At 48.6% G+C, this 25602-nt stretch overlaps 2 protein-coding genes across 3 annotated transcripts in view; one reads left to right on the top strand and one right to left on the bottom strand.

The window, feature by feature from the left end:
- Window positions 1–3390: 3390 nt before the first annotated feature.
- LOC144931405 (uncharacterized) lies at window positions 3391–4278 on the bottom strand. The gene has a single exon (XM_078855211.1). The coding sequence runs from the start codon at window positions 4276–4278 to the stop codon at window positions 3391–3393; it is 888 nt and encodes a 295-aa protein (XP_078711337.1).
- A 7654-nt stretch (window positions 4279–11932) lies between these two features.
- LOC144931695 (laminin subunit alpha-1-like) overlaps window positions 11933–25602 on the top strand; it is a 140053-nt gene continuing 126383 nt past the window's right edge. For both annotated transcript variants that reach the window (XM_078855867.1, XM_078855866.1), the window contains exon 1: window positions 11933–12102. In XM_078855867.1, coding sequence (XP_078711993.1) covers window positions 12018–12102 — 85 coding nt within the window. In that variant the 5' untranslated portion in view covers window positions 11933–12017. The remainder of the gene's footprint in view (window positions 12103–25602) is intronic.

Below are 25602 nucleotides of genomic sequence, written 5' to 3'. Positions count from 1 at the left end.
GGGAGAGGAGTGGGGGGATGGTGGTGGTGGTGGAGGAGAGGAGGGATGGTGGTGGTGGGGGGGGAGAGGAGTGGGGGGATGGTGGTGGTGGTGGTGGGGGGGGAGAGGAGTGGGGGGAAGGTGGTGGTGGTGGGGGAGAAGAGTGGGGGGATGGTGGTGGTGGTGGGGGAGAGGAGTGGGGGGATGGTGGTGGTGGTGGGGGGAGAGGAGTGGGGGGATGGTGGTGGTGGTGGGGGAGAGGAGTGGGGGGATAGTGGTGGTGGTGGAGGAGAGGAGTGTGGGGATGGTGGTGGTGGTGGAGGGAGAGGAGTGGGGGGATGGTGGTGGTGGTGGGGGAGAGGAGTGGGGGGATAGTGGTGGTGGTGGAGGAGAGGAGTGGGGGATGGTGGTGGTGGTGGTGGTGGTGGTTGGGGGAGAGGAGTGGGGGGATGGTGGTGGTGGTGGTGGGGGAGAGGAGTGGGGGGATGGTGGTGGTGGTGGTGGTTGGGGGAGAGGAGTGGGGAGATGGTGGTGGTGGTGGTGGTGGAGGAGAGGAGTGGGGGGATGGTGGTGGTGGTGTGGGAGAAGAGTGGGGGGATGGTGGTGGTGGTGGTGGTGGTGGGGGAGAAGAGTGGGGGGATGGTGGTGGTGGTGGGGGAGAGGAGTGAGGGATGGTGGTGGTGGTGGTGGTTGGGGGAGAGGAGTGGGGGGATGGTGGTGGTGGTGGTGGGGGAGAGGAGTGGGGGGATGGTGGTGGTGGTGGTGGTGGGGGAGAGGAGTGGGGGGATGGTGGTGGTGTGGGAGAAGAGTGGGGGGATGGTGGTGGTGGTGGGGGAGAAGAGTGGGGGGATGGTGGTGGTGGTGGTGGGGAGAGGAGTGGGGTGATGATGTTGGGGTTGGTGGTGGGGGAGAGGAGTGGGGGGATGGTGGTGGTGGTGGTGGGGGAGAGGAGTGGGGGGATGGTGGTGGTGTTGGTGGTGGTGGGGGCCAGATTTTCCACGCCGCCCCCCGCGTGTCCGCTAGAATCTGACGACCACAGAAAGAGAGAGTGAGAGAGAGTGAGAGAGTGAGAGAAAGCGAGAGAGATTGCGAGCAGCGAACGACGGATTCGGCGTGAGCATCCCGCGCTGTGCAAAGAGGCCACGCGACGACGCGATGTGTAAATATCGCCACTTGGGAGACAAAGGTGGCCGGGCGTGGGGCTGGTCACCCACCCCCTCGTGCGCTGTGCCGGCCTTCATCAGCGCTCGTTTAACAGCACTTGCCCCAACAATCTGTCAAGGCTACACGGGGGATCTTTGTGTGTGTGTATGTATATATTGGCCGATGAAGTGCTTTTACTTTCGCTTTGAATTGCTTCTATTGTCCCTTACTTTTGGATTAGCAGAACATTTTTAAGGGATGTGAGATACTAATTACGACGAAAAATACGCCTATGTTATTTAAAGTTTCATTCATTGTTGAGTGCCGTAAGCGATACACCTCGCTAATTCAGGGGTAGGGTGCCCTGGTATATCCCACGTGCTCACAAAATCCCGTAATTTGCATCCGCTCCAATTGCAGTTCTGCGATGCTATTGAAATATAAATATCGAATGTCCAAACGTAAAACGCGATACGAAAGAAGGTAATCAGACTCAAGCCATCAAAACCACACGCCGATGCTGAAATGCACAACGCAATGCTGCAGTGGTTATACTGTTAAGGGCAGCGCTAAACCGGGACTGTCTGGTCCTTGACATGCTTGGAGACGCAGCAGCGAACGAATGATGAATTACCAACGAATATGAATAAACGACGGAATCATCATCGCTATTCGCAATGTTTACTTTTTGAGCTTCGGAGAGCAATACTTAGTTTTTTCGTTCCAGCAAAACGTGTAGGGGATCGTCCCTTATGATACGTCGGAACGCGGCATGTATATCCGGCCGCTTAATCTCGTGAGCAGACCGCAGTCACGGCGATGTAACGTCCACGCGAGAGTGGCAGCATCCAGTGAATGGCTTTTGAAGAGGCCGCGGTTCACAATCGCACGTTGACATTTATTTTCAGAGACTGGAAACCGTTGAAAAGCATTAATTTATTATCAAACCTTCGGTAAAGTAATTTTAAAAAAAAACATCACCGAAAAGCGGCCCATCCTTAACTTTACACCAATGATTGAACGTCCAAGAATAGTCGTCCGTATACGAGTGTAACTGTATACAATTTACGCGTGTACCGACGTGTTTTTTTTTGCCGTTGTTAAATCACGTAGATATTGTTGGCTGTGATTAATCGTCGGTAGCTCGTATGAACATCGCGTGGGCAACTCGCGAAGGCAACTGCCGTGTCGTGGAGCGACCGTTCCCCTTGCAACGACTTGCAGTCGAGCCCGTGGCGAGCTCGAAAGCATTTGAAGCCGAATGTCGAATCGACGCCGTACGCGTGCCGCAAACCACACCACAGCAAACCGTGCATTGATCTACAACAGCGCAGCAGCAGCAGATTAAGGTGGCCATGTATACATATTCACCACAACGACCTCCTATGTTTACATTCATTGCGAGGTGCTATACCCCGATAAAGCAGCGTGGCGACTGCGACCAATTCGCCGTCAATGTGCCCCGAGCTCGTTAGATCTCGGCAGCGAAGCGGTGTCGTGAGTCTAACTCAGGACTTGGATGGATGCCCGCAATGGCTCGCCAAGTGTTGTGTGCGCTGGGCTCTTGCGAGGATGTTAGGATTCATATTCTTAGGTTTTTTCGGTAAAGTCACGTAGGTAAAACATCAAAATTAATTGATAAATAAAATAAAAATCACGACGTTTCGGAGGCAACACAAGTCTCCGTGACTTTACCGAAAAAACCTAAGAATATGAATCCTTGCAGTCACGAAAGCTTCAAATCTAGAAAGGATGTTAGGAGGTGGGAAGTGCTCAGGTCGTCACGCTTCTCACGCGTGGCGAGTTGCTTCCCACACGAAGCCGAACGCTCGTGAATGGAATTGGCCAAATGTTTCAATGTAGGACCCTGCAGGCTTCCCTGTGCAAGCAATTCTACGTTGTTATTATTCTATGTTTTATTCATTAAAGCACAAGTGTTCGTTTCACACGCGCTCTTTATTTAACCCCTACAAGGTAAGTAAAGGAATATTCGTCGCCCACATGCTTAAAAACAACGAATTAAACATAAATCGAGTGCGTGTGAAAGATGGTTTAAAATTAAAGATCTCCGTGTAAAAATAGTGTTTATTTTGGAAAAGTCAATAGGCCATCACCACAATTCCACCCACCTACACCTCACCATCCCGTCGCTTCCTCCTGCTAGACGTGTACGTGCTACGACGCGTCGATTGCAACGTGCAAATAAACTCCCGTTGTTCTCGTCAACGTCGTCAATGCGTCCGTCGCTGGTGCGTGAATGCCCTCGTCTCAATAGCCCGTCGTGGAAAGCTGCGAGATGTTCTTTGACTGCAGCTGCCTCAGCTTGCGCCACCCTTCCAGGCAATCGAAGAGGGCAAGAAGCCCTTTGTCCACGACCGCGGGTAAGGGGTCCGCCAGCGGGTTGTTCCGAATGTGAAGCCCTCTGTCGACTGGGTGGTTGGCGATCCTGGGCAGGCGGACCAGTTGATCCAGGTCTACGGGAACAGTCCGGATCTGGTTGTAGTCCACGTTGAGTGTCTCCAGACGGGTTAGCTCGCAGATGGAGGCGGGCAGGGCATCGAGTCTGTTCCTCTCGGCGCTCAAAGTCTCCAGCCTTTGCAGCTCCCGAACGCTGTCCGGAAGGCCCGCGATGTCATTTGAAGACACGTCGAGGAACGTCAACGCCTTCATGTACACCACGCAGCGGGGGACACGAGCGAGGGCGTTCACGCTCAGGTTGAGCTTGCGCAATCTCCTGAGCGCCACCAGCTCGTCTGGCAGGGATCTCAGCGAGTTGCTGGAAAGGCTGAGCACCTCCAGACACTGGCACTTTGCGAGCTCGCGTGGCACCTCCACGAGGCGATTCCTGTTTGCGAACAGCGCCTTGAGCTTCCTCAGCATGCCGATCTCGGCGGGGAAGGCGATCAGGTTGTTCCCGTCGAGCCCCAATACCACGAGGTTCTCCAGGCGGCCCGTGGCAGACGGCATCGTCGTCAGTCGGTTGCGCCAGAGGCCGAGTTTTTGCACTTCCCTGAGCTCGAAGAGAGAGGACGGCAACTCCGTGAGGTCCAGCCCCTCCAGGCTGAGAGAGACGAACCGGTGGACGTATTTGAGCTCCTTTCGCAGGGCCCTCGCGGATAAAGCCGGAGACTTGCCACGCGAATGGCTCACTCCCATTCTCGGCACCGGCGCGACGTTTGTCCTACAGAAGGCCCTTTGCAAGTCCCTGCAAGCGTCAATGGCTTTCACGGATTCCTTTGGCAACGTCTCTTCATCGTCCTGGTACGCGTCTTTCTTTCTTTCTTTCTCACCTGCAGCCTATGCAATACAAAGCGGTGGGACGATAGGTTAGCGCAATAGGACGATAGGTTTGCGCAATAGGACGTAACATGTACAACAACACTAACGAACCGGTAAAGTAATTTCCGCTGCGCGCGGTTTTCGCGGTTGTGTGCTGTGTAGCATCTCCGACGTGCTTTCGGATTTCACCGCGTGTCGTTCTGCACGTTGTCCGACGTTTCGCTCCACGTGCCTCTTCAGGAGCTGAATTAGAGAAGAAGCTCCCAGCGCGTGGAGAGAAACGCCGTGAGATCATTCGGAACGACACGCGGCACGACCAGAACCAAACACGAATCTATCTTAGATTCGTCACTTTGAAAGCTTCCAAATGTTGTGTAACTGCACCGTGCGCACACGCCACTCGGTTACCGTCACACACGGCGATGTGGAAGTGCGCTCGACGGCGTGGACCGACCGCGCCAGTCAGGGGGCAGCAGCAGCGTTCCTGCCGCATCCGTAACCTTCACGCAAACGCGGCGCCTTCGTGGACCACTCTCTCTCTGCACGCGGCTCCTTTTGTTTGTTTGTTTTGTGTCAAGCGCCAAATTGCGGCGGCCGCATCCTCGCGTCGCAGGCCGGTCACGGCCGCATCGCCTTCGCCCCTCGAAGTGCGAACGGAGGCGGTGTGGTCCGCGACCGCCCAAAATGCGCGGCGCGGCGCGGCTGGCCGGAACGCGACCTTCTTAATTCGCGGAAAAAATGCGCGGCCTTAACGTCCGCGGGGGACATTTGGCGACGGCGGCGGTCTCACGACACCCCGGGGGAGAGGTTGAATCAAACAACAAAAAAACATAACCGCCGACAACCCACCCCCCACCCCCCACTGGCATAGACGCAACACGCCAAGCGGTCGTCGCGGTTTTGCGAAGCTGGCGCTCTTAGAGACGATTACCGTCGTCGTGAGCGCGAACTTGATCAGCGCTTTCTTGGTTCTTTCGGTAAAGTCACGTAGAATGGAAATAATAAAATAATAAAAATAAAACATAATGAATAAAATAATAAAATAATATAATATGCAAAAATAATATGCTAAAATAATAAAATAATATTATATAATTATCACTATTATTTATTATTTTATTATTTCCCTTCTACGTGACTTTACCGAAAGAACCAAGAAGATGAATCCCTGCAGTCACGAAAGCTTTAAATCGAAATTTAATCAGCGCTAGCGCGTGCTTTTGTTCTTTAGGCGTGACTCCAGCTGACTCGGTCGTGGCGATGAGTGTTATTGGGGTGGAGGTGTGTTACTCGAGGTGCTGAAACGGTGCCTCGGGAACTCCACAATGCTTCTCCGTCTTCCTCGTGTGGAAAACTGCAATTGCAATGGGCGCGTCAGACAAAGGTCAAAGCACGCAGCTGTTGCGCCGAGTTGTGAAAGGGTTGGCGGGCGGGGTGCTGATGTGTGCTTTAAATAGAGCAGAGAGAGAGAATAGGGCATGAGGCACCACTGGGTACACGAGGCACCGGGGGATAAGGTTGACGCTTCGCCGCAGCATGATCCGCATGCTTTGGAATAAGTGCACCGATGTTGGAGGGTACACTTGACACGGATGCGAATTCTGAAGCGGCATAAGTGCAGGCGATCGTGACTGACTGATGTCAACAACGGTGATGTTCGAGAAAAGACTAGCGATTATTAAATTCGACGCAACTGTAATGAGTATTCTTGGTTCTTTCGGTAAAGTCACGTAGATAGAAAATAAAAATAAAATTAGATTAAAATAATTTTTTCATCAAAAATAAATTCAATAAAAATGTAAAAGCAAAAAACCCACAACTTTCTGATTGCAACACAAGCGGTCTTCTTTATTTATTTTTTTTATTTTTTATCTACGTGACTTTACCGAAAGAACCAAGAATATGAATTCCTGCAGTTACGAAAGTTTAAAGTCAACTATAACGCGGTCTACGATTTCTTTACTGGTTAAACATCGAAAATGATACGATCAATTATGGTGCCGCGTGAACAATTCGCCACGGATGTTAATTGGTTTCATTTCCAGGCCAGGGTCATATCAACATTCTACATGGATTTTTTTAAAGCCATGTAAGATTTTCCAGACGTTGTAGGACTTGGGGCTATAAAGTAGCCAGGAGATGGCAGTGCTGAGTGTTACACCTTTGGGTTCTTCCGCACACGAAGCCAACCCCTCATTAACGAATTCACTCATCAATGCAGGACCCTCCTGAGAACGTGCCTTGAGACTCAAAGCGCCTGTTATAACGCAGAACGCGCCCGTTATAACACAGAACGCGCCCGTTATAACACAGAACGCGCCCGTTATAACGCGGTCTCTGATCTGTTGACGACGAGCTACTCTCTTGAGCGGTGCGGCTGAGCGGTGTAATACAGGGCGCGTATGTTCGCGAATGCAGGCGTTCCTCTTTCAGTCTTCCTATGCAATTCCAACAATGTTCGTATAAGAAGAGCAGGACGGAGTGCTTTTGGTAAGCTCAACTTGATTATACAAGACAATTACATATCAAAGGACCTGCAGAACATTACCGACTATAACACGTGGATCAGAAACGTTAACAAAGATAACGCAAACTGGGCCAAAAGGTGACAAGTGTGAGAATCCGCGTGGATAGATGCGTGCTCAGATTGCAATGAGAGACAGGATGATACAAATGCGGATCAGGAACAAACACAAAATATTGCATGCTCAGTTGGCTTCGGTAGGACAATGCCCTGGAAGCGATGATGCCCCATGGACGAGACTGGTGAAGGAATGACAGCCAAAGGAGGAAAAAATAAGTGCTCGATAGGATAACCTCAATGTCCCTGTACGTTGAACGTCTCTTGACATGTGAAGGGTCTGGAAATTAACATTTACTGAAAACAATTTGCTCGCGGTCGATCTGATATTGGTTTTATTTTCGCGTTATAATCATTAACAGGTGCTCGCTCCGTGAACACAAATCACATGCACACGCAACACAAAAGACAACTATATCCATATATATAAAAGGCAAGTTTTGATTATGTGTGTCTGTTCAAAATGTTTAGCCTACTTCCCGACATGCAACAAACTTGAAATTTGCCATGTGGGTAACTTTCCAGACTGTACACCATGCAAACATGATTAAAATACACTTTGGGGGGGGGAGCTCAATAATGCATTTATTTTTTGCACGCAATTGAGCTGTGACGTCAAATCTGTGACGTGACCCGCGCACGTGGAAGCGTAACGCATTGTAGTGTAGCGGGTAGCGCGCTGCGCTACGAACCCGGCGACCCGAGTTCGATTCCCGCTCACGGCCACCACCGGTGACGATTATTTCAACCGGTCCTGGGCCTCCCCTAGGTCAACTCAGCCTCAAACGAGTAACTGGTGTGCTGGCCACCCATCCCCTCGTCTTCCATATAGCCTACACAGCTTATTGGGGAAAGGGCTGTTAGCGATTACTTACGAAGGCCAGAATGGCGTACACAAAGTATAAGTGGAAATGTTTACACACCGCACCGTGCGCTCATTTTAAAAGCCGAGTTGACCTGGGGGAGGCCCAGAAGCGATTCAAATATGTACCACTATTATCGCTCGCGAGCGGAAAGCGAACTCGGGTCGCCAGGGCTTCCCATCGCCGGGCGCAAACCGCTGCGCCACCGCTCTCTACCCACCGCACGCACACACAGCCCACACGGTTTAACAGGGAGGCTTTCGCCGACCAAATATCATCCATAATAGAGCTGCATCTTGTGGCTTGGCTCTCCAACACGCCGGCGTGCTGTACTAGTGACGAATTGGCCACGTTCTGTTTTACGTGATAACCCTTACTAGTTGGCCGTGTCGGGTGGTGGCGGGTTTAACGACACATTTATATATTTACGCGATCTAACACCCCCCCCACAACCCCCCCCCTCTATTATGGACAACCCACACGCACGACAGACGCGCACCACGCATATATTGATCTCGCGCCCAACGCCTGTGACGGGCGTGTGGAAGAGAGGGTCTGGGGGTGGTCACGATCGCTCAAGGGGGTCCACGGGGGTATTTAGGTGGTGGGGGGGTAGGGGAGGCCTTCTGGGACCACCACGGCGTGCCGCCTGAGCGCATCGCTGACCGCAAGAGAGCGCTCGCTGCTGCTGCTGCTGCTCGCTGCTGAACCCCCCCCCTGCGTCTCTCCTTGAGCCGGGAACGCGCCTCTCGGGCGCAGAGTGGAGCCGGCGTGCGTCACGGTCACACGCACACCGTGCGGTGAAGAGAGGCTCGGAGCGAAGCGGACAACGATTGACCGACTCCCTCCCTAGATGTGAAGCTTTCGTGACTGCAAGGATTCATATTCTTGGGTTTTTTCGGTAAAGTCACGTAGGTAAAAAAATTTAAATTAATAAAAGTAAAATAAAAAATTAAAATAAAAATCACGACGTTTCGGAATGAGCTGTAGCACTTGATACAGCTATCGTGCTGTGACTGTTCCACCTGAAGACGGAAGTTTGTGTTGCCTCCGAAACGTCGTGATTTTTTTATACTTTTATTAATTTAAATTTTTACCTACGTGACTTTACCGAAAAAACATAAGAATATGACTCCCTCCCCCCACCCCACCGCGGCGATTCCACCGTTGGTTCACGAGCGAGATTAAATAACAGATTCTTTGAAGGTGCGGATACCCAATGCACAAGTGGGGTGGGGGTGGGGAGGGGATCAAACATTACCCTCCTGCGTGCGACTGCGGGCTACGGACACCAAACGCCATGGACCACAGAACTTTGCACGGCCCCATGTATACATGTATAAAGGGCGGTGGGTGGGTGAGTTGGTGAGTGGGTGAGTGAGTGAGTGGGTGAGTGAGTGGGTGAGTGAGTGGGTGGGTGGGTGGGTGGGTGAGTGAGTGGGTGAGTGGGTGAGTGGGTGGGTGAGTGAGTGAGTGGGTGGGTGGGTGAGTGGGTGGGTGGGTGAGTGAGTGGGTGGATGGGTGAGTTGGTGAGTGGGTGGGTGAGTGGGTGAGTGGGTGAGTGGGTGGGTGAGTGGGTGAGTGAGTGTGTGGGTGGGTGAGTTGGTGAGTGGGTGGGTGGGTGGGTGGGTGAGTGAGTGAGTGGGTGAGTGAGTGAGTGGGTGGGTGAGTGGGTGAGTGAGTGAGTGGGTGAGTAAGTGGGTGAGTGGGTGAGTGAGTGGGTGAGTGAGTGGGTGGATGGGTGAGTGGGTGGATGGGTGAGTGGGTGGGTGAGTTGGTGGGTAAGTTGGTTGAGTGAGTGGGCGTGTGTAACGGCAATTCACCAACTATCAGATACAGCAATGGAATGATTAAATCACGTAGAACTGCATCTGTAATTGTTGCACAGCATTGCCCATACGAACTCATAATCACAGATGATGATGTTGTTGTCTTGTGTGTACTGCCTCGGCTCTGCTGTGTGTCTCGAATGCTCTGAAGCATAATCCATCTTTGTACTGTGCCTCGCTGTCTCGATCCGTCTTGTTTGCAATGTGGGTATTGCACATTTCGGTTTGCACATTGCCTTGTTCGTGCCGTCTCATTTATATTGAAAGAGAATAGTAACACGTAGAGTATCGTATCTGTACGGCACTTTCTTCTGTGGTGTTTGTACTGTGTGTTTAAGATCGGTTTTGTTTGTAACGTGTGTCACTTCTACGCTGTCTGTCCCCGTGAATGTCCTCGCCTGTGATGTCTCACCCCCTGCTGCCTCTCCCTCGTGTCATGCCTCTGGGTTGTGCTCACCACTGCGCCACAATCACCCCTACCATCAATCGCAGCCGTGTGTTTATTAGAGATGTTGTATTCAAATTCGCAACACGCGCCCTAAGTGCAAAAACAAAGGTCACGACCACTTCCGAGTTGAGATGATTCCCGAGAGAAGGAGCCGTGATTCGTCGCAGCGCGAGTGGCTCCACCAGGTTTGAGTCCGTGCACCTGCGGCGTCAGGACCCATACGTCACTATCGTGGAGGAAAGAGGTGGGGGTTGTTGTAGGAGGTGGGGGTTGGAGGAGGAGGTGGGGGTTGTTGTAGGAGGTGGGGGTTGGAGGAGGAGGTGGGGGTTGGAGGAGGAGGTGGGGGTTGTTGTAGGAGGTGGGGGTTCAAAGAGGTGGGGGTTGTTGTAGAAGGTGGGGGTTGTTGTAGGAGGTGGGGGTTGGAGGAGGAGGTGGGGGTTGTTGTAGGAGGTGGGGGTTCAAGGAGGTGGGGGTTGTTCTAGAAGGTGGGGGTTGTTGTAGGAGGTGGGGGTTGGAGGAGGAGGTGGGGGTTGTTGTAGGAGGTGGGGGTTCAAGGAGGTGGGGGTTGGAGGAGGTGGGGGTTGTTGTAGGAGGTGGGGGTTCAAGGAGGTGGGGGTTGTTCTAGAAGGTGGGGGTTGTTGTAGGAGGTGGGGGTTGGAGGAGGTGGGGGTTGTTGTAGGAGGTGGGGGTTGGAGGAGGTGGGGGTTCAAGGAGGTGGGGGTTGTTGTAGAAGGTGGGGGTTCAAGGAGGTGGGGGTTGTTGTAGGAGGTGGGGGTTGGAGGAGGGGGTGCGGGTTGGAGGAGGAGGTGGAGGTTGGAGTAGGTGAGGGGTGTTGGAGGAGTCGAGGTTGTGGGAGGGGGTCGGGGTTGGAGGAGGAGGTGGGGGTCGGAGGGGGGGGAGGTGGGGGTCGGAGGAGGTGGAGGGGGTCGGGGTTGGAGGAGGAGGTGGGGGTCGGAGGGGGAGGAGGTGGGGGTCGGAGGAGGTGGAGGAGGTGGGGTCAGAGGAAGAGGTGGGGATCAGAGGAGGAGCAGGAGGTGGGGGTGGAAAGCGGAGGAGGAGGTGATAGGGGTTGGAGGAGGTGGGTTAAAAACAGTAGGACTGATGCTACCCTGTAATTTCGGAGTTTGTAGTCAAATAAAAGGTTTGAAGGAAGTAACGCTTTGGTAAACGCCGACTCTCTCAACACACCGGTGTAGTTTCAAAAGCCAACGGCATCAAGTGCAGCAGGGCTACTTGTTGAGAGATGTGTTGTAAATCGCGATTCATATCGATGATTGCGATTATGCACATGTACGGGGGGTGAGTGGGCGAGGAGCGGTGGCGCAGTGCTACACAGCCCCGGTGGATCAATCGAGTTCGACACCATGGCCCCAAGGGCTCCTATCAGCGGCGACTAATATCTGAACCAAACCTGGGCACGCCGCTCTCTTCAACCAACCCGCAACTGACCAGCGGGGTGAAGTATAGTCAAACAAGCACGTGGGAAAAGAGGGGGGGGGGGAGGCCGTCATCAGCAGAGGACCGCTAAACGGGCCGCTCACGTCCACGTGTTTGTGTATTGTGCCCAACGTCGAATCCACCGATTTGTCTCTCGCGCGAGCCCAACATCGCACGACCCACAACCACCACCACCTACACCAACCCCACCACCTTTTTTTGTTGTTTGCCATGCACCCTGTGCCCAACGCCAATGGTCAATCCGCGCGATGTGACGGATGACGGAGTCGCTGGAGGGTGGGAGGGAGTGGAGGGCAAAGGAGGAGGAGGAGAAGAAGGGGGTGGATGGGGGGGGGGTGGATGGGGGGGGGGGTGGATGGGTGGGTGGGTGAGCGCTTGAAGCGGGGTTTTCGTGCGCTGTGATCCCATTCATTGCGCATTTACTCGCCGCGCCTAGGATGGCGATGATGGTGCTGCGGCTGCTGCTGCTGCTGTGGGCAACACTTGTTGCGTTGTCGGCGAAAGCTCAAGCACAGCAGAAAGGTAAGGGCATCCCGCAAGCGTTACATTGTCTCTGGAGTCGCCACCGCCACCACCACAGACAGCAGGCCCCTTCGAGACGTGACGGCCCTGCGAAGACAATTTCGGCAGTACGGGAGCGCGGCGTTGCTCGCTAATAAAGGCGCTGCCGAGTTTTGTTCGAGCCTTTGCTTTGTTGTCTTTCGAGTCTTTTTTTTTTGCTGAAACTAATCGGACACGGTTGTATTTTTACGATAGACGCAACTTTTATGATCGTTTATGACATTGCTATGGTTGAAATTGTGTATAACTACTGATTAGATAGCAGTGTAATCTTGACTTTAAGCTTTCGTGACTGCAGGGATTCATATTCGTGGGTCTTTTGGTGAAGTCAAGTAGATAGGTAGATAGGTTCTTTGAACGTAGATGGGTTTTTTGAACCTATCTACGTGACTTTAACGACTTTACCGAAAGACCCAAGAATATGAACCGTGTATTCGTATTAAAAAAAACTCGTGTTTTGTACGATTGTGAAGGAAACTCATTGGACGTGAAGCAAATAAAGTATCGGCTTCTACTTGACAGTCACGACAGAGAGAGGAGCGATATCTGTAACTTTTCTCAGTATATTTTTACAGACGGGTACCAGAAGCCGTTTGTCTTCCCCGTGAGTGGAGCGGCAGGAGTCTTCAAATGTTTATTTTCATTCTCTAATGCTCGCGTTACCGAATGATGTACGATCTGTTGGTTTTAACACCGCACCTCTCTGTACCTGTGAAATGTTTTGGTTTCAGAGGGGAGGGAAATGGGGTTTTTCAGGTATTCGCAGGAGCGCTCCAAAGAGACACTTGCTTTAGCTCCCTCGTTTAACCAGCCGCTGCATTAAAAAAAAAGATCGATGGGGAGGAGGAACGGACAGAGCCGGAATATTTCTGGGCTCAAGTTCTTATATTGTTATACGGGCACAATATGGTCCTCTGTATTCCCGCAACGGGGCCCCGTAACGGAGTTTAAGTCGCAAACGCGGGGACTTGTTTTGTTGAATCCTCGTAGATGCGTGGTTTGTTTTTTGAAGAGAGTTCTGGTCGATTTCAAAACAACACGCTCCTACCGCGTGTGTCTAATTTTAACCCCTACGCTTTAAGAAGAAACAAAAAAAAACTTATAACATCTTTCTTAACGAGACATCCTGTCTACCCCCCCCCCACACACCGCCAACCCTCCCCCCACCCATCCCTTCACCAACACGCAATGCTTAGCGTGGTGAAGTTAAGTCAAACACCCCGTTACCGGTAGACTGTGGTGTGGGCGGCCTTCCTTCATCGATGGATTGGGAACGAGTGGGATTTGGAATATTTAAGTAATAATTACTTGATGTAGCGGATACCATACGCAATACGTGACATATATTAACGTTTCCAAGATAACATCGTGGCTTTAAAAAAAAAATTGTTTTGGTTATCGACACTTTGTGAAATGCACTTTTATGTTACATGGAGCGAGGAGCCCTTCTATGTTCCTCTGTTAACTTTGGACAAAAGATTCCTCCATCCCCACCCACACCCCCATCCCCACCCACACCCTCCCCCTCTACAACCCCCACTACCCAGTCAACCAGTACCCACTGTGCCCCCCCCCCACCTCCTTCAAACCGTGGGAAGGCCCCTCCTCTCCCGCCTCCTAATCTCTCTTCTTCTCTAAAGCTACTGAAGGAAACCCTTGGCCCCCGGGGGCAAACGAGTTTCGTCATTTACATTAACATTTCACCCTATACATACAAAACTTAGAGGCGGCGCAAGTGGGATGCCTGTAATGAAATTAAATAGCCATTCATGACGGTGAAGCAATACGAGTAGCTTGCATGTTGTGACTTTCATTGGCGTGCGAGAAAAGTACGGACTACTTTGAAAAAGTTACGTTTTGTTGATTCTTTTTTTGCTACGTACTCACCGTAGGGATGCTGATGTGGTGAAATAGTTGGCTCACTGGACCGGCAGTTTAAACAACGGGAACAAGTTTTTCTTAAATCCCCTCTGGCCTTCCCCCTCCATTCCCAGCAGTAAACATGAGTAGACCACCTTCAATCGTCTGGTGGAGTAAAGGGTGGGTAACTCCCACGTCGTCTGATCGTCGATGAGGAGGCAAATACACAGGGGCGGATTGAGATTGTGTAGGCCCCTGGGTTACAGTTACTGTGAGGCCCCCAGTAATCTTCTTGGTTCTTTCGGTAAAGTCACGTAGAATAGAAATAATAAAATAATAAAAATAAAACATAATAAAATATTTATTTTTAAAAGGAAAACAAAGTTTAATAAAAAATAAAAATGTATTTTTTACAAGGCTAACATCAAATAAAATTCAGCATTCACAAACGAAATGACTTTTCACTTCATCTCTGGAGGGCCTCCAGCTGCCGGAGTCCCCCACGCCTCAATCCGGCCCTGCCAATACCCTGTTAGAGGGGCGCATCAGTGCTCCCTTTAGTGGAGGATATTGTCTCGGCAGCGTGAGGTGCCAGGGTATGGCCCAGGGTTTGTGCTTGGCGTGATAGCGCGCACAGGCACTCCTAAAACAACGCGTTCAGTTTCGATTTAAAGCTTTCGTGACTGCAGGGATTCATCTTCTTGGTTATTTCGGTAAAGTCACGTAGAATGGAAATAATAAAATAATAAAAATAAAACTTCATAAATCTCACGACGTTTCGGCCACAACGCAAGCAGCCGTCCTCAGGTGGAGAACAGGTCTGTCGAGAAGACAGAGTCTGACCTGTTCTCCACCTGATGACGGCTGCTTGCGTTGTGGCCGAAACGTCGTGAGATGTATTATGTTTTATTTTTATTATTTTATTATTTCCATTTTACGTGACTTTACCGAAAACACCAAGAAGATGAACGCGTTCAGTGTTTACAGACCCGGCGAGTGGCTTGCGAGGAGCATGGGGTGAGAATGTCCTTTTGTTAGGTTCTTGGAAAGCGTTGCTGTGTACATTGTTCCGTGAAACTGGTGGTGAATGTTGGTGTTGTTGTTTTCTGGTATTTCATAAAGTGCAGTGATTTGTCATTGCGATTGGGGTACGTGGCAAAGCGTTTGTAGTAAAATGGTACCCAACGTATTAATTGCGCATTATAAATTACCGGTAGCATAAGTGTGGTGATCACGGCAATCACAAGCAGGTGTACGAGTCACGTTTGTTTGACCATACTTCACCACGAAGAACGCTCAGAAGAGGTTGTGGGTTTGGCCCAGGACTGGTTAAGATTGCTCTCACTACTGCCGTTACCCATAGATGGAACTCAAACTCAGGTTACCATTGCACTAACCAATGCACCACCGCTGCTTCCACACTTTTTGAAACCGACTAAGCTGACATTGAACATAGAGTGGTACTGCTTTTGCTTACGATGCTTTGAGTTTTGCTATCGGCAATTTTGAACATCATAAACAAAGGCGGTCGAACCATTGTCTATTTGATGTCAAAGGCCTCTTGGAAGATAACCGTGCGAGCCAGCGCGCCCGTAAATGAAAGTTCATATTTGAGAGGGTGAATATCTGTGGTTGCCTCTGCAGGTGTATTTATTGCATTGCATTTTGACTGTCAATGGGTATTGAAATACTTTAACTGCATTACAGTTCTTGCACAAACTCCACGCGTCCCTTGCCGATATTGGTTTTACGGGCACAGGTAGTGACGCCAAACGGGCAATAAAAAATGCTCGCTTTTCCCACACCACCTGACCACACCCTCTGCTTCCCCAAAAGCCATGCAATTATCGAGCGGGTGTTAAGATAAGTGTCATTGGCTGGTACAAAGGGGAGCCTAATGGATTTCCTTTGAAGTGGCTTTTCTGCCCCGTAACAGCAATGTTTGTAAAGCAAACGTCCCCCAAACAAATGCATGCAACAGCTGTTAAATTAACACGCTGATAATGAAACGGCAGTGTTCAGTGTCGCCCAACACTGATTTCCTCTTGACGGTCAAGTGAAGTGTCTCGTGAAAATGCAACGAGACGGCGGCTTAAAACGTCGCACAACATTTGGGGGTTTGGAGAGGTGTCCCATCGGCTGGCCTACTCCGCTATGAACATTGTGACCAGAGTTCGATGGACTCACGTCTTCGGGGCTAACGTCATTCGGTGAGGCATACGGGGGGGGGGGGCACTGCCCTTCACCAACCTGCACTCACCAGCATTGTGAAGGTGTGGTCGACAGACGTGGTGAAGGGGAAGCCGTCATCCAGTGCGGATTGACAACGAGCAGCACCTAAAATATAAAAGTTTCAATTGTGTCGAGATAATGGCGGATGGAAAACAAATAGTAACCAAAAACGTTGACATGTCCTGTTGGCATGTCCAATAAGGCCAAGAATGATATATATCCTAAAGAGTAGTATGTCACTGCAAGCAAATGATAGTTAAAGTTTCTTTTGGCAGGGTGCTGCATGTTTTGGAATAGCGTGTAGTGCGCGATGCACGGTGCAGATAGAGGCCAACCCCCCCCCCCCATCGATGCTCCCACCACCGATGGAGAGCGCAGATTGAGTGGCGGCTTGAGATGCAAGGTGGCCAATCTTCGGCACGATAAGAGTTTGGCGGATTTATGTATTTATTTATTTACTTGACTACGCCGCGCCTACCTCTGTCGACGAGCGCTTGGTACAAAGCAAAATCGTGTTTCGAGCGTCGGCATCACGCGGCGGCAGCGTTTGGCGATTTCTGTTCAGCTGTGGTGACAGTGGTGGTGGTTACCGTGGAGGTTGAGGCAAGGTGGCTAAGCATTGCCCTCATTGGCAATCCGAGGAGTGAAATCGAATTTAGTCTAAAAAATTAACTCCCCCCCCCCATAGCTAAGGGAATGTAAAGAGACTTTTTGGTTTAATTTCAACGGCACAACACCCTCTTAAGCCTCACCTTACCATATGAATAAAAAGTGTGCTGTACTTGGCCCTTCCCCCCTCTCCAACCATTATATAAACGGAGTGGTAGCTCTTGCAATCTCTCATTTACTTGATACAGCTGTCGTGTTTGTGACGGTTCCACCTGGAGACGGAAGCTTGTGTTGCCTCCGAAACGTCGTGATTTTTATTTTTATTTTTTATTTTACTTTTATTAATTTTAATGTTTTACCTACGTGACTTTACCGAAAAAACCTAAGAATATGCAAAATGTGTCATTTTCGCACACTTCTCTCGCTGTTTCAAAGCAAACAACTTTCGAGTGATACTCAAAAGGTAACGGCGCTCTTGTTTACGCCGCTCACGACACGAACGGCCTGGCTCATTATTTGGAGGAATGCCGCAGCCGATTAAAGCAGATAACGACGGCATGGAATCTGTGGCAGGGATTCAAACACGCCTCCTTTTTGCGTGCGGTAATTATAATCGTCGTGTTCTTTGGGTCTTTCGGTGAAGTGACGTAGATGGGTTAAAATTAATAAAAATTTAAATAAACCGGAAAAAACTACGACGTTTCGATCATAACACAAGCGATCGTCATCAGGAGGATGAAAAAACAACAACTTGAAAACGCGCACAAATATCCCGAAACGGGACGAGGCGTTGTTCGATTGTGAACCCTTTCCACACCCCCCCGCACCTTCGATTAAAAGCACGGTTGGCTACGTACGGTGAGAAAGAAGTTCAGCATACATAACGCACAACACAAAGTGACGTCGCATTCACAGTGAGCCACCCATCGACTTCAACGCCTCCACAAACAAGTCACGTCCTCGTGTCTACTTCACGTGGGTGGCATCGTCTCAGTACTACCCCAGCGAGTACTGTCAGCCTCCCCCCCACCCGCCATCTCCCCAACCCCCAACCAACGTGACATCATTTACCAACGCCCCCCCCTCGACCCGACTTGTTGAATAGCGGCATGGACCCCATGTGTGGCAGCGTTTTCGCGTTGTGCCCGTGGGTCGTGGGGGTTTTCCCGTGTGAAAAGATTCAATAACACTTGTCAACCACAAAAAAACATTTTTTTCTGGCCTGGACTTTTGCAGCTGTTTTAGACTAATTTCAGGGTGCTGATTCCAAATCTGATCTCAGATTTGCTCTATCACATAATTATTATGCTATCGGCATACCCCATTTTCATTGATTTTACCCGAAATTAACTCTGTCACTTGTGATGCAAGTTGTTGCGAGTCAGTGACTGCTTTAGTGATAAAATATGGTGCTGTATTTTTAGGATAGTGTGTTTATAATATAATTTTATGTAGATATCTACATTTATTTAATATTTTTCTTCTGCAGTTTTTATTGAAAATGCAATATTTGATGTCTCAAAAACCTGATGTGATAGACAAAAACTGATGCCAGATTTGGAATCAGCACCCCAAAAGTACCTTAAACCCGTTGGAATACCTTATGCAGGAAAAAGTGTGTTGACCAGTGTTATCGACGTCAAAAAATTAACCCGTAAAAACAAAGTTTTTCGCTATAAATCCTTTATATGCGTGGCGGCTAGAGTCCTCTCGTCCTCTGGCTTGAGATGGCTGCCACCTATGGGTCAGATGATTGCCTGCCACCATTAAGCAATTGGTAATTAAATATAATTTATTTTTTCCTAAAAAGTGTAAGAAAAATTAAACAAAAATTTCACGAAAATAAATTGTCACGCACAACGAGTCTGTGTGCAAAATGTCAGCTCGATTGGATCACGGAAAGTGGGTTAAAAAACGACCGAAAGATTTGCACGGTCGTAAGTGCGCAAGCAAGCAAGCAAGTGAACTTAATATAACGGATTTAAAAATACCTTCGGTTGTCTGAAACATTGGCTCTAACTTATTCTTCTTTTTTTGCCACGAAAAGCTCAATCATGGTAATAGTCAGGGGTGGGATGGGGAGAGAGGATTCCAGCATTTAAGGGCAGATAGGAGCATCTTTAAGAGCAGGGTACATCTGGAAATTAATTAACCATTGCAGGATGTGTCTCAAGTCCGTGTTGGTTGCAGACTTTAGTAATCTACAATAAACCATGAGCTTCTTGTTGAAGAAAAAAATCCGTGGTCACATGGGTTTGGAATGTGTATAAAGCATTCACACACACACACACGCACTTATCTAATGTAGCGCAGCTACAAAGTTTAAAGTAAACGTACATGCGCATGAATAGACATCAGAGTTTATTTAGACTACGGCATAATTTTTTGATCTATTCTCAGTTATCCAGTTCTAAAAGTTGAGCTTTGGTATGGTTCACAAAGCCGATATATTGTAACGTTTAGATAAATTATTTCCTTACAAGCTAACGGATCGCTTTAATTTGTCTCATTTTAATATAATTTGTCATGAGCTGCTACGTTCATTGGTCCGCTGTGTCGATTCCAACGTGCTGTATTCCCACAGTGTGCACGGCACTCGCTGGTTTTAAATCCTTTATATTAAGTTCACTTGCTTGCTTACGACCGTGCAAATTTTTCGGTCGTTTTTTAACCCATTTCCCGTGATCCAATCGAGCTGACATTTTCCACACAGACTCGTTGTGCGTGACAATTTATGTTCGTGAAAAAATTTTCTCCAAAATGTTACACTTTTTAGGACCAAAATATTATATTTAATTACCAATTGCTTAATGGTGCCATGCAATCATCTGACCCATAGGTGGCAGCCATCTCAAGCCAGAGGACGAGAGGACTCTAGCCGCCACGCACATAAAGGATTTATAGTGAAAAACTTTGTTTTTACGGGTTATACTTGTTTTGTGTGTTACCTGTGTGGCGCTGTGGCCAACTTCGATGGAAACTTCCCATAACCCGAGCGAGATCCTGTCTTTGTCGCTGTCATTATCCTTGTGCCCCCCCCCCCAATCCCATTCTCGTCTCTCTCTACACGACCCCTTCTATCCCTGACAGTTCTATGGCTATTGGCCAGCGGTGTCTTCTTTTGTGATTCAATATTTATTTGGTAACCCAGGCGTGGTGGCACTGCTGTGGCGAAAATGCAGAGGTCACACAGCCTTCAAATGTGCGAGTTGTTTCTGTCGGGTCGTTTAATGCTAATCAACTCTGTATTGATACTAACGCCTGGGAACGCTCTGAAACCTATCGTAAGAATGTGGACAATTAAAAATAGACTTCGTATAACACAACGATGCGCTTGCTTCCAAGCCTGGCACATTGCCAAGCAATTGACATTGATGCATTTAAACTCTCTGTCCCATCGTGCCCACCTTTGTTTTTGTAATACGTGGCAAACAAATGATGGCACCATTTAGACGTATTATGACAAGCATATTATGGTATATACACTGCGTTTATGCTGGTCGCATATACGGTACAGTAGATCCACTTGCAGTTCTACTCTGTGAGAGTTATGCAGATACGTACAGAGACAAGGGTCCACCGATTTCCTTCACCAGACCGTTGGGGCAATTGCTTTCAGCGAGCACCTATCCACCAATACACAAGTTCTGCAAGATATGGGCACTGACAGGCAACTGCTGAAGACCATCATTAGCAGGAAGTGTTACTACCTAGCAGAGGTGTGGACTCGAGTCATGTGACTTGGACTCGAGTCAGACTCGAGTCATGAATTTGATGACTTGCGACTCGACTTGGACTTGCATAACAATGACTTTGTCCCACCTCTGCTACCTAGGCCACATTGCCCGAAACGACCACAAATACCAGCTATTAAAGCAAATCCTGGAAGGAAAAATCGACCAGGACGGCCAATAACGACATGGCTCAGTAACATCAAAACATGGCTACAATTAACAACAGCAGCACAAACTCTACACGCCGTGCTAGACCGGGACCAATATCATCGTTAAGTCGCACACGCCGTTAGGCAGCACTAAAGAAGAGAAGAGCACCCATCAAGGCCCACGAGGCCCACGAGATGGGTGTGGCTGCCGTTATCACCGTCCCTCACTATCGTCGCAGGGTTGATTATAATGCAATCGTTTGCTGCAAAAAAGGTGGAATTTTAAGAAGGCCGACACCTTTTGTTGCACCAACTTTACACGTATGCTGACCTTTGTCAACGCACCGCTGGACGAATGGCTCCCCCCACTCCCCGTGTCAGTCGTGCTGGTTATTTAGACCACAATTCACCAACCCCCAGTCAACGTGGGTTGGCAAAATCGGTGGCCATGATCAGTTTGGATACCGCTTGCCGCTGACGTTAGAGCCATGGCCAGGAATCAAACTCGCCTTGTCTTGTGTTCCTCGGGCAGTGTTCCAAACACTGCACCCACCGCTCCTCTCACAACTCATTACACGTGAACATTAACGGTGAAGTGCAACGGCATGCACTATTGATCGCTCGTTCATTGCTGCGATGATATCACTGTACCCGGCGTGCTCTCGGCAAACGCTCACTGGAAGAAAGTCCATCGCGGGAATAGTGTTACACGCGGTACCTTGCGTATCGCGTGTCCCGCCTGCTGTCAAGCATGTCAAATCGGTTAGTGTCACTTTTCATCTCAACGCAAACACCCCCCCCCCTCCTCCTCCCCCCCAACTAACGACCCCAGCCTCGCAATCCGCCCTCTACACAACTGATCTTGGAATCTTGTCTTTTCCTTCTTCCCCAACCCCCCCCCTATTGTTGTGAAACGACGATCTTCAGCAATATGCTCGGGAGCGAAACGCCGACGTTGAGCTCTGATGGCCCCGACAAGAGGGCCTTCGTGAGAGAGAGAGTTGCTGTCGTTTGGACGTTCCTCCTCCATTGGAGGGGCGCAGACTGCAGTTCGATGCCTTATGGTCCGTAGTTTGGTTCGCACGGCGGCATTCGTCGCACGACTGTGGTTCGTCTTGAATTCCCACATTCGCGCAGGAGATGCGCGCGTAGGCCTGTAGATTGTCTTATGCAGTCGGTGGGTGATACCAGTGTCTTCGAGGAGGAGAGGCAAACCCGGCGATATTTCTGTTAACTATTGCTCTGCAACGGCATGCATAATGCACATGCATATATAGTACTAATCACATTCCTGCATTTCCCATAAATATGCTAAATTCCTCTTGATATGCAAATTCCTTTGTCAAGGCGCCCAGCTTATATATATGCTCCAAGCTCGTGTGCTGTTTCATTCAGACTCTGTCGCCTCGACGGACCTGGTTTTCACCTGAAGACGGCTGCTTGTGTTGTGGCCGAAACGTCGTGAGAATTATTTTGTTGTGTTTTTTTTTATTATTTTGTTACTTCCCTTCTACGTGATGACTTTACCGAAAGAACCAAGAAGATATTGCTTTGCCATAAACTTCAACTTGGCCGAAAATAGGATGTAACGGTATGGCAAGTCCGTGTCATCATAGACGTACACGGATGGCTTTGTTGATTTTGAGACTGATGGAAGCTGATGTTAACTTCTCTGTTGTCGACACGCTCCTGCAAGGCGGCACACACATTTACTCTGTTACATACAGACTAGGCTCGTAACCATTCACCTATATGGTCATTTTATTATTTTTGTGTGATTTTTTGCGGTCACGATTTGACTCAAGAGTTTTTGTGTCTAACGTTATGATGAATGCAGAAGCCTCTAATGGCCGTTTGAGCCATGGGATGCATTTGCATAGAACGTTACACTTTTGTTATACAGAATTACTGTTATGGAGAGGAATGCGTGACATTATGTGAATGTATGCAAGTAATAACACACGTTCTATTTATAGCGCTGCAAGTCTACAAGTGACCCAGAAAGTTGGTGTACCTCGTAGCAACAACAACAGTACAAGTTAGACTCCTACATTATTCAGCATACCAACACCACGGTTATGAAACATGAGAATAGGTTTTACCCTTTCCGAACGAATTTGTTTGCATGTTCACCACAAGTACTCTGTGTGTGGTTAATGCAGACTTGATTCCTTGCAAAAGGCATCTATTTGGTGTTTGAACATCTTAACACCTCCTGTTTTCTGGTTCTATCGGTAAAGTCACGTGGATATAAAAAGCCACAACAGCAGATCATTTTTCACCTGAAGACGGACGCTTGTGTTGCGACCGAAACGTCGTGTTTTCTTTTATTATTATTTTCTACCCACGTGACTTTACCGAAAGAACCAGATTATGGATTCCTGCAGTCACGAAAGCTTCAAATCAAGATCTCCTGTTTTTATTGCCAGAAAGGGTAAACACAATTCAATTTTTTTCATAATTCGATACTGTCAAAAATGTCCCCCGTGATGTAACAGCAGAAGTGCATTTGTTCGCAAAATCTCGTCAATTGTCAGTGTATTCAGTCGGGTGTGTGCATAACAACATCGCGAGCTTTTGAACAGGAGAGCCTGGAGTATTTCTATAATAATGGTGCTTAATGGTTCAGAACGAATGGTCGCGCGTTTGGAGCGGCTGGTGATAGACCCCCCTCCCGGTGGCCTTTAGCCGAAGGTGGCGAGGGCAGGATTAGGGAGAGGCCGCACGCTGTGCCATGTGTACGAAAAGGTAACCGAGAAAATGATGTTAAATTTCGATTTAAAGCTTTCGTGACTGCAGGGATTCATCTTCTTGGTTCTTTCGGTAAAGTCACGTAAAATGGAAATAATAAAAATAAAACATTATAAAATAATTCTCACGACGTTTCGGCCACGACGCAAGCAGCCGTCCTCAGGTGAAGAATAGGTCTGTCTTCTCGACAGACCTATTCTTCTCGACAGACCTATTCTTCACCTGAGGACGGCTGCTTGCGTTGTGACCGAAACGTCGTGAGAATTATTTTATTATGTTTTATTTTTATTATTTTATTATTTCCATTCTACGTGACTTTACCGAAAGAACCAAGAAGAAAAATGACGTTACTTTATAGCAAGTGAACTTCAGGCAATAATCTCCGAGGAAGAAAAAAAACCACACCGACTGGTCCAAATCTTGTATTCAGAAGTCACGTAACAATCGCTTCTGCTCACTGAAAATAAAGGGAAGCATTTATGGACACTAAGCATTTGTTTGAACATTGCAATGCTGTATTTACAGGATTTCACGAAACATTTGTTAATGATTATCCTTGAGTTATTGGTGCTGATGTTTGCGCAGTCATTTTGACTTTGCAATCTTCCTCGGCGATCTCTGACTCGAACTTTTTTACGTTGCAAGTTATTTTCCAACAAGACACAACCATCCCAAAGACAACAGGACGTACAGCATATATATTTCACAGAGCATTAGCAGAAGTATGGGAGTATTGTTCTAAGTGAAGCTAAAATGCAATATTATGAATTGAACCAAATGTGGCATGGGTGTCCAAACAAGTGTGCTGTGTCCTGTATAGTACCTGCTTGTTTCAGAATGCCCACAACATTGGCTTCTTTGCAAATAAATGAAGCTGACCAAGCTGATTCAACGTGCGTGCGTCTTTTTAATGCCATCGCCTGTATTTAACGAGGCTTTCGTGGCATCGCGACCAATCGGCTTGACTGCCACGCAATGCGCACTTGGCTGTGTAGCAAGTATTGGGTGGGAAATGTTGCCCCGAGTGTTTTGAATTAGAAGCCACTTGCAAGGGGCCTCGAAAGCCCTTCTGTGATATCTCCTTCCACTAACGCGGGATGATGCACTGCTCTGAGAGCTATAGGTGTCATGACATGACACAATCGTGATAACATTTGGAAAAAGAAAAAAAAACATCATTTAAAGAGGTTTCACGGTAATTGTACTAGGGCCTTAAGAGTGCTCATACCGCTTCCTCGGAGAAATACAGGCACGACCCCCTTCAGCTGATACAGTCTGGGTTGAAACAGCTGCACACCATAAATTTTTACGATCGTTCTAAATTGGACTCAAATCGTGGAAAAATGCACTCGGCCTACCTATGCATGTGTTAGTCTAAACACTGACGTGTCCAGACACTTGCAACACAGTCGGGTAATTTAACAAAAATAACTGGGCCTAAATATATCCTAATAAATATTTATGTAAGATGCAATTCCAGACTAACAAACAATGACATTGTTTAATTTTATGATTCAAAGAATATAACTTTTTGGTTTCTCCGTATGAAAGGGGGGGGGGGGGTGCGTTGTGGTTTGTAGGCTGGATTGATACCACATGTACCATTTTCGGTTTTTGAAGAAATTGCAGCAGTCAAGACATTTACGACATTTTTTTTAAAGCCTGCAGACACTGAGCGAGCGATGGCTTGTTCTACTGTGGCTGTTAGCTCGGGACCACACTCTTGTGGCCTATATGGATACAGAGGTACTGGTTGTGTGGGTTGGCACAAGCGCTACTGCTTAAACCGTTTTTTGGCTCGAATGCCATTAGGAATTACATTGTCCCCATTATTATTAAATTTGATCTTTGCAAGACCGATGGGTGGTTGTGCTTTTTCATGTCAAAATTCTCAACCTTTTTTAAAAAAGAAAGAGTCATTTTGTGATTCTTTTTTTCGTGGCCGCCTTTATTTTTCAGTCCCTCTGTGGTTGCGTGGGGCTCGTGACCGATGCCAGGGCACACAACTGTAATTTGTTGGAGATGAGGACTGCTGTTTACGATATTTGGCGGGTAACAGCTAATGCAATACCTTAATGGGATTACGTGAAATGTGTAGTGTTTGATTTCACTGCAGTGCACCACTC

Source organism: Lampetra fluviatilis, chromosome 4, assembly GCF_964198595.1.
Source record: "Lampetra fluviatilis chromosome 4, kcLamFluv1.1, whole genome shotgun sequence".
NCBI classification, from domain to species: Eukaryota; Metazoa; Chordata; class Hyperoartia; order Petromyzontiformes; family Petromyzontidae; genus Lampetra; species Lampetra fluviatilis.
The sequence above is the reverse complement of the archived record's forward strand: the minus strand, read 5'-3'. Positions and strand labels throughout refer to the sequence as shown.

Excerpts from the sequence above, each read along its gene's own strand:
- LOC144931405 (XM_078855211.1), bottom strand. The coding sequence starts at position 4,278 with ATGGGAGTGAGCCATTCGCGTGGCAAGTCTCCGGCTTTATCCGCGAGG.